The 8,886-nt window shown below is 34.3% G+C and overlaps 1 protein-coding gene across 50 annotated transcripts; it reads right to left on the reverse strand.

Moving 5' to 3' along the window:
* Positions 1-536: 536 nt before the first annotated feature.
* Positions 537-8,472, reverse strand: LOC112783831 (monofunctional riboflavin biosynthesis protein RIBA 3, chloroplastic). 50 transcript variants are annotated; one of them, XM_072231371.1, is made up of 13 exons: positions 8,034-8,472; positions 7,536-7,655; positions 6,374-6,932; positions 6,148-6,195; positions 4,907-5,175; positions 4,748-4,804; positions 4,387-4,571; positions 4,079-4,295; positions 3,044-3,267; positions 2,575-2,637; positions 1,901-2,277; positions 1,435-1,581; positions 537-1,313 (listed from the first exon to the last, which is right to left on the reverse strand). In XM_072231371.1, the coding sequence occupies exons 11-13, from the start codon at positions 1,934-1,936 to the stop codon at positions 1,077-1,079; spliced, it is 420 nt and encodes a 139-aa protein (XP_072087472.1). In that variant the 5' UTR covers positions 1,937-2,277; positions 2,575-2,637; positions 3,044-3,267; positions 4,079-4,295; positions 4,387-4,571; positions 4,748-4,804; positions 4,907-5,175; positions 6,148-6,195; positions 6,374-6,932; positions 7,536-7,655; positions 8,034-8,472; the 3' UTR covers positions 537-1,076. The 50 variants fall into 47 exon arrangements, with proteins under 50 accessions (XP_072087492.1, XP_072087480.1, XP_072087489.1 ...); XM_072231375.1 differs by having other exon boundaries at positions 3,044-3,252; positions 4,079-4,298; XM_072231376.1 differs by having other exon boundaries at positions 3,044-3,252; positions 4,079-4,298; positions 7,536-7,611; positions 8,034-8,455.
* Between the last annotated feature and the right edge of the window lie 414 nt (positions 8,473-8,886).

Below are 8,886 nucleotides of genomic sequence, written 5' to 3' on the forward strand. Positions count from 1 at the left end.
AATGGCGGTTTCGTAAAGCGACGTAATTTCGGTCGCCATTATGGTTATTACGGCAGTTTTTTGAAAACCGCCACAATTTCCTGGATTAAAACGGCGGTTTTTGAATAGGTTAAACAGCGGTTCAAATCGCCGTTATTTCCAGGGTTAAAATGGTGGTTTTTGGATAGGTTAAAACAGCGGTTTGAACCGCCATTATTACCCTGACAGAGTGGTGTTTTGGTTGGTTAAAACGGCAGTTCAAACCGCTGTTATTTCCAAGGTTAAAATGGCCGTTTTTGGATAGGTTAAAACGACGGTTTGAACCGCCATTATTACCCTGACAAATTGGTGTTTTGGTTGGTTAAAACGGTATTTTGAACCGCCATTTTTATCTTGATAGTAGCATTTTGGTTGGTTAAAATGGCATTTTTGAACCGCTGTTTTACCTTGACAGTGATATTTTTTATCGTTTAAAAAAATAATTTTTACCGTCATTTTTATCGCGTTAAATAAATAATTGTGATCAAAATTTCATAATAGCAAAAAATCATAATCCATAAATAAAATATTAATATAATATATAATTTTTTATCATTAAAAATCAAAAGTAATAACTCCTATACAAAACCTTGTCTTACTAATAAGTACTGTTTTTATTACTTAGAATATGATATACAAGACAAGTAGCTTAGCTAAGTGATGATGAATAAGATTTGGAGGCCAAAAGTTTCCTCCCTTTGTAATTAACTTTAAAATAAGCTTGCCTTAGTTTCTTGGTCTCTTGTGTGAGTTTCATTCCAGGAACTTGCTCCAATATCTTTGTTTCTTACTCCAACACTCCAACTTTATTATCCAAACTCATCTCTTACAAAGATTTGTAGGAACCTCTCCTGTCCGGAAATTTCTATCAAGCCGGCTGTTATAAATTAAAATTATAACAATGAAAAGATGTCATTAGAAATAATATATAACTAGTCAAATAATATAAAGAGAAAATTTCTATTAAACTGACCAATCTAATTTCTCTTGAAGTCATAAAACTTAAAACACTAAACAGTAGAATCAAGTAAAAACTAAAACAGTTGAAACTAATAAGGTTAGGAAACTATGAACAAATATATAAATAGGTACAAATTTAATAACAATGCAACCAAACATGCAAAAAGAACTCGACAGTTTTCCAAGGTTCCAAGAAGTGTATTATGCCATATATCCATGTTGCCATCCCTAGGACTATTCATATCTATATGTATGGGTGCCAAATTAGACATGCAATCATGTATCCCAACTTTTCCTTCTTGTCCAGCATTCTCTTTTCCTGATATTGTATGAAGCTGCAGTGGTGATAATTAATATAATGTTAAGGCCATATCATAAGGACTACTACAACATATGTTTCTTGTACGGAAGCCTTTGTGTAAATGAACAAAACAAAAATAATATAAGAAAACTTACCCTTACAGCCAAAGCTTTTATGACCTCTTTTGCTGCTTTGGACTTAGCAGCTTCTTCCTTTGCTACAAACCAACCCTCCTCAATTTTCTGTTGGCACTCTTGTATCTTATGGTTTTTGAGTTCACACTGTTCTTCAAGTCTCTTTAACTATCAAAAGAACATGCATAAGAGAACACATTAAATGCACAGTCAGATATTTTTTAAATATGCAAGTGAACAACACTAGTTAATTTGCTACTCAGATATAGGAAAATCATAATGAGAGGAATGAAATGAAGCAACCTAAAGGACTAAATGCTCACCAGTTATCCTAACGGAAAATGCGAAAACAAATTTTACAAATTTGAATTATAGTTGAATGCTGGACATACATACAGGAATATATTCATTTATAGAAATCTCAGCAGGATAATTAACTGTTTCTTTATCACAAATGTAGCATGTAGAACATTGAAACAAAAGTTACCTCAGCTCTCAGTCTCTGAACTTCTTCAATGAGCATTTTATCAGACTTTGTTGTATCTGACTATGCACTAGAGAAGTTGAATGCTGCCGCCGAAGATTCTATATTTGGTGGGGCAACAGTACCTACTTTATTTTTTGATGAAGAAACATGCCCAACCAAATTTTCTTTACAATTGATTCTAAATTGGGCAGGGCATGGAACCTGCCCCCATTGGGGCATCCCACCTAACATAGAAGAAGAACTATCTTCTAAATGCTACTGGCTCTCTTGGTTTTTCCAGTCCTTTCTTCCACTGGGCATGCTTTTCTTATAACATGATTGGCCGAGCGTCAAGAGAGGACCCTGTGCCATAGTTGTCTCTCTTCTATCTTTAGTAACTTGGACAACACAAAATAAATTTAACCAAGCAACTTATTACACTTTAGTCTGAAATCTACTAACTTAAATTAGCAATTCTGCTATGAAAATTACTTATAACTGCACAATAACCATATTACTAATAGATCCTGACAATCTAGCTTATGATTGATTTAGGTATGAAATATAACAAATCTTGAGAGTATCCAATGTGCAAATGATAAGTTGATAATAAATTCAAAGGGAGGTATGGGATTTTCCATGCTGATATAGCAAACAAGAACACAATGACGAAAAAGAACAGTGAAGGTACTCACTCTTTTAAGATGTTACCAAATCGTCTTCTTTCAGATTAAAGTAAAGCCAGGCTGCCCCCAATCCTGTATAAAAGATAAAAGCTAAATCAGCGGGATTTTAATTAATATATAAATTATGGAGAAGTATACTGCACTATTTGGGAGCACTTTAAGAAAAACGAACTTTAAGCTTCAAGGAAACTTATGCTTAACACTGTACCAGAGCTTATATGAACAGGTCCTTAACAAGTTCAATATCTTTTACACCCACTCTTCATAATTAAGTTAAACTTTAGGAAAATGTGGCAGAAGTTTATATATTATTTACCAGTAAGCCTATACCATATGAAGTGTGTGAGAGGGCAACGTAACTTAGAATATAAATCATCTCAAATGCAGACTAAGATATTAAGATTTTAGGAGATAAATCTATCAAAGTCGAAAAAGATTAGTCAATCTTAAAGGGAACTTCAGAGTAAAGTGATTAGACCTCTTTATTTGGAGGAACATAGTCATTGTATTCCAATAGAAGTGCATATATATATATGCGATAATTTTGTGCCACCTTGTTTCACTGCCATCAATATCAGTGTGAACCTTTCTTCTTTTCCTTGTTCCTGTTATGTATGTTTTGGATGGCCGGTGATCTCATTTCTTTACTTGATCTAACAAGACCAACACGTTGCTATAGATTGGTTCCTATCAGATTAGTTTCTTCAAACATATTAACCAGAATACATATCAGTAACAACTTTCACAGTTCCATTAAGTTTATCAATCAATTCTAAACAGGAATGAGCAATAAAAAGAAAACAAAGGGCCAACCTTCTTGAATTGAAGAGTCATCACTAAAAATTAAGTAGCTGAGTTGCTAATATTTTACACCACATGTCATTAATATAAGCAGTAAATGTAGAACTAAAAATGCAGTTTCAGTACAAAATTATAACGAGACACCGAGCAAAATTAAGCATTTCTGTTTCCTAGATAAACAACGGACTAATAATATTTTGATACATCAAAATTAAATAAAATGCTCAAGCTAATATAGGGCAGCTCTTGCAGCCAAAATTTTAACTCAAAATTTTGGTGTGAACTGAAACTAACAAAATAGTTATTTTCACCTAGAACACCGTGATTTATAATTCCACATGTCAATGTTCCAAATTAATGTAGCTTGAACTTAGTAAGATCACTGTATACATATATAGACCCTAAGACTATAACACGATCCTCGTTTACTCAAATTAATGCGATCTTGTTTTTAATTAAAAACTAGAGTCCAATGTACCTAAATTAATCTAGCGTGAGCCAAGCAAACCCACTATAGGCTAAAAGCCTAAAACAAAAATCTCCCAGCTTTGGTTCTTTTCATTCAAAATACTCAGACTTGCAACCTTGCTCAAGGGAAGTTATAATGAGATCACATTGTATCATAATAAATAATAATCATGAGCACCCCAATTCTACAAATAAAAAACACATATGCAAAATTGAAGTACAAAAATGTAAAAGAATTAATAACCTAGTGGTCTTGTTGGCATTTGATATGATGACCGCCTGATGGACAAGTTTTGCTAATTAAGCTATCTTTGTTCCTCTCCACAATGGTGCTATGATTGTTTAGGGTAATCATTACTGTTGCACTGAGTCATTATTTCTTCTTGTATGTGTTACCCTATGTTTTCCTTCTCCTCTCTCATTCCATTTCAGGATACATATCTTCTTTTTCCTTCTTCACGCTGCTATAAGAAAAAAAGAGATATATGCATCAAGCAAAGGAGATAGAGTGATTTTATATGCATCAAGCTAAATGATGCCTCTATATATTACCTTATCAAATCAGTAATTGATACAATAGGAAAGTTGTATTCCAATGCTAAGTTTGTTAGAGTGGGCAAAGAAGACATGGATCCATCCTCATCATTAACAAGAGCTGAAAGAACAGAAACTGGTGGCAATCCAGCAGGTGAAACCCGATCAACTGAAGCCTCAGTATAACCTGCTCTCCTAAATGCCTAATTAATTTTGGACAGGTAGTAAAATATTAAGCAACTTAAGTCACATGCATGCATGTTGAAACAGTTCCTGGAATGTTTGTAGGAACTAATTTTCAAATAATTTTTAAGCACAAATCATGTTTATATAAACTCTTTAATAAGCAAGATTAATTTTGCAAAATCATGACTCTTACCCCTTCATCTGCAGGTGCCTGAGCAAAGCTAGCCTTGAGCAAATTCCTCCACTTATCCTGCAAAGCAAAATCTATTTTTAGTGCAATTTAGTGATAACAAAATCGAGCCATGTACTTTGCTGACTAGCTTTAACACGACCAGACCTCAAAACTGCTTACCTTAAGATCGACAGAGGTACGATACGAGTGTGATGAAAAGGAGAGCAGTTTGATCTCAGACCACCTCCCTGCGCTACACCGTGATACACCGTCAACCAACTTCATTACCTCAACAAGAGTCCACGCTCGATGATGTTTCCTTCTCACTCCACCTTTAGTAGTGGGAACAGTAACTATATTTTCCTCTGAAGTATGGCTGAGTGGAACCAACCTTTTTGGTCTCAATTTCTGCTGTGGTTCGCTTGTGCTTACTCCTAAAAGCTGCTTCTCTTTTTCAGGTTCACAAGAAGGTTGTATAACAAAGGTCAACAACAAGATGAAAATAACAAAAATGGATGGTTATATTATGGTAGATATTGAATTAAAAAAGAAACAATGGCATATCTACAATTTCATAAGGGGGAAACTTCAAATTTAATTAGGAGAGAGGACATGAGTACAAAAGAGGATAAAGCATCCTCACAGTGAAACCAAAACTGAACTAAGTGAATAAACTCTGTATTAAAGAACATAAATAGCTTTGGGTATCTGATAAAGAAACCATATTAACATTAAAAAAACCATGAGCAAAGCAGCAAAAGAAGGTAAAAAGTAAAAGGTATTCATATCCCAAACCCCCAAAGAAAATCTCTAACTAATTATTTTCTAGTTACTTTTAAACTAGGGATGGCTAACCAATCTTTGCTTCTTAAAAAGCTAACTCTGCAATTTTAATCAGACATTGGCGGCGTATATGAGGGGTAACTACCAATCTTAGTATTGTTCTTTTTAGAATTCTTCAAGTCCTTTCTGTTTAGGATGTTAATTTGCTTAATATTTTGAATTACACACTCAAGTGAACATGTTGCTTCCACTATCATGATGTTGCTAACTAATTAGCTATAAGTTTAGAAAGTATAAGGTTATTTAATGCATACATGAACAAAATATAGGGAATTAGTATACAAAAGCAAGATGAAGTTTTACTATTTGAGCATGTTATCATTAGTAATTTAGAGGCTTTAAATATTTTCTGCCTTCAAGTTTTACTATTGAGCATGTTCCAATTATTTTTATTTCTATTTATTTTCGCAAGTGTTTTTTCCTGGAAGACTCATATAGCATGATGTGTTCTAGGTGCGTTCCCATAAAGAACAATGACTCGTATTGGATCCGGCATCACATAAAAGTGGGTATACTAAGAAAATAAAGAATAATAATAGTTTTTTAAATGATAAAAACTTATGTACAATTGTACATACCTGATATTTAACATCATAATTTACAAGGTCCTTGAGAAAGTATTGGAACTACAAGGCATATAATGAAGTAATTGTGAACCAATTTTAGATGTTAGCATGTAATACTATCAACTATAATAACATTTTTTAGAAGATAGTTAACAAAATAAGCAACAAGAAGAAGGGTGTAATTACGTGCTTTACCTAAAATACGACTTATGAAATTATCAAGTAGTGAAATTATTACCTCAACAAAACAAAGTACCGAGCCAAGTAAAAGATCCTGCTACCGCAAGCAATGTAAAAAATCTGCAATCAATTATTGCCTGCAACCACAAGTCGTGAAACAAATGCATGCTTATTGAAACTCATGATTTCCAATAACACATGGTAATAATCAAAAACTAAAATATACTACTTAATCATTTCATGAACATTCAACTCCCATGATTAAAAATTTGATCTTCAAACTCTTGAGCCAAATTTTGTAATGAACAGAAATTAAAATTATACAGAAGGAGTGGTATGGTCTCGTGCAATTATACAGAAGACAGGCTCAAGTAACTTGCAAAAATCATAGTTACTGAGTACTACATTAATGGTTTAATAACTTAGGCGACAGGGAACACTATAACCTGGTCAAGAACAGGGCCACAGAGAGATTCATAATCATCAATTCTGGTATGGTAAAAGGAGTTGTAGAATACGAGTCTTGTTCTTGGTGCAACTGCTTTGAATTTGAAGCTCACTGTTCTGAAGTTTCCCTTCCCTTCAGATTTGAAGGGAACTTTGAAGGTGTCCTTCGCCTAGGAGAAGAAGAAGAAAATATATAGGAGTTGGGTTCAAACTTCAAAGTGCAGCAGACAGGGGAGAAAGGAGAAAAGACTCTATATAATAAAAATAAGGTAAATGATATTTGCATCTATGGAGATTATGACTATTTATTAGTACATGAATGAAGGCATCATATAAAGATTGAAGGATAGAAACACTAGAGATAGAGTATAAGACAGCAATGACTCAAATATCATTTTGAGACTTTTTAGAGACATAATGTGTAAGATACAACAAAATTGTTAGATACTCAAACTAATGTAGTGTTTGGGATGCTTTACTTGACTTATATACATAATAAAATTTAATATTATTCATTTTATGTATTATAGAAGAAATTTGAGTACCAATGGTGTAAAATCCAACTAAAGCACACTAAGTTTTGTTTGTTACAGATTGCAGTGAGGCAGAGATTTCATTCTTGTACTTGAAGTAAAAAGAATGGGATGAAGAAAAGAAAAAGAAAGCTCTACAACACCACGACCATAAAAAGTTACGCTATAACAATCTTCTCTCTTTCTGTCTAGCAATTCAGATTTCAGAGTTAGAAGTTTGGAATAGAAATTCGTACTTACTTGTTTATACTCCTTGGTGGTGAATGCATTGCCAACTAAATAAGCACCACAAACCAATGATATCACAATGAGAAAACTGCAAAGGAACACCCTATTCTTTGGATCAGACAGGACAAAGCCCTGACAAAGATGAGTATACTAACATGAGAAATTACTATAGTTCAATAAACTAAATATAATCTCTTAGAAAGTTAATTTTAAAAGTATTCTGTCGTACTCAAATCATAACTCATCCAGAAAAGCAAAGCAATGATATAATTTTATAACAAATCAAAAGAATATAATAATTACAAAGAGTGTTTTTCTCTTTTCTTTTATGGAAATTGAACAACAAAATAGAGCACATACATGCTGAGAATAAAGAACGATAAACATACTATACTGAGATTCAAACCAATTTTAATTAAATTTGTTCATCTAACCTAAGGCAAGCCTAAGACCATCGATTAGAATGAAATATTTTTTAGAGAACAAAAGCAAAGAAAGAGAAGAACCTACTCGTGAGTCTGCCGGAAGAGAATCTTGCAGCTCAATAGCTCGATTGATGAGATTGCCGGCGTAGGAGAATGCTGCAGGAGGACATCGTCGCTAGAGGAGAAGCCGCTGGAAGAGACGTCGCTGGAGGAGAAGTTACAGGAGGAGACGTCGTTGAAGGAGACCGTCACTGGAGAAGACGTCGTAGAAAGAGGTCGCTGCTGGAGGAGACGCCGCTGGAGGAGACGTTGCCGGAGGAGACGTTGCCGGAGGAGACCGTCGCTGGGGAAGACGTCGCTGGCAGGAGGAGATCGTCGTTGGAGAGAGTCGTCGTTGGAGGAGAGATCGTGACAGAGGAGATCGCAGTGGCAGAGCTTCAAGATTTCTCTCACACTGGCAGCATTTCAAGTTCAACACAGTAATGAGGGGTTAATTTAGGGTTGAGCATTTTATACAAGTTGATAATGGCATTTAAAACTGCCAGAATAAAAATAATGCTGTTAACTACCAATTAATTACGGTAATAATCAAAGACGTCATAATATTCAAATATTACGGCAATATTATAGAACCGTGGTGCACGAAATCACAATCACACTTTTGCAATTCCGCACAACTAACCAGCAAGTGCACTGGGTCGTCCAAGTAATACCTTACGTGAATAAGGGTCGATCCCACGGAGATTGTCGGCTTGAAGCAAGCTATGGTTATCTTGTAACTCTTAGTCAGGATATCAATAATTCTCATATTTAATTGTAAAAAGTAAAAGAACATGAAATAAATACTTGTTTTGCAGTAATAGAGAGCAGGTTGAGGTTTTGGAGATGCTCTATCTTCTGAATCTCTGCTTTCCTACTGTCTTCTTCTTCATGCATGC

Source organism: Arachis hypogaea, chromosome 20, assembly GCF_003086295.3.
Source record: "Arachis hypogaea cultivar Tifrunner chromosome 20, arahy.Tifrunner.gnm2.J5K5, whole genome shotgun sequence".
Lineage (NCBI taxonomy): Eukaryota > Viridiplantae > Streptophyta > Magnoliopsida > Fabales > Fabaceae > Arachis > Arachis hypogaea.

Bases quoted from the DNA above. Each gene is read 5' to 3' on its own strand.
- LOC112783831 (XM_072231383.1), bottom strand. From the start codon at position 1,936: ATGCTCATTGAAGAAGTTCAGAGACTGAGAGCTGAG. The intron at 1,582-1,900 runs GTAACTTTTGTT...TTCTTTTGATAG, and splicing joins TTCAGAGACTGAGAGCTGAG to TTAAAGAGACTTGAAGAACA. The intron at 1,314-1,434 runs GTAAGTTTTCTT...TCACCACTGCAG, and splicing joins TAAAAGCTTTGGCTGTAAGG to CTTCATACAATATCAGGAAA.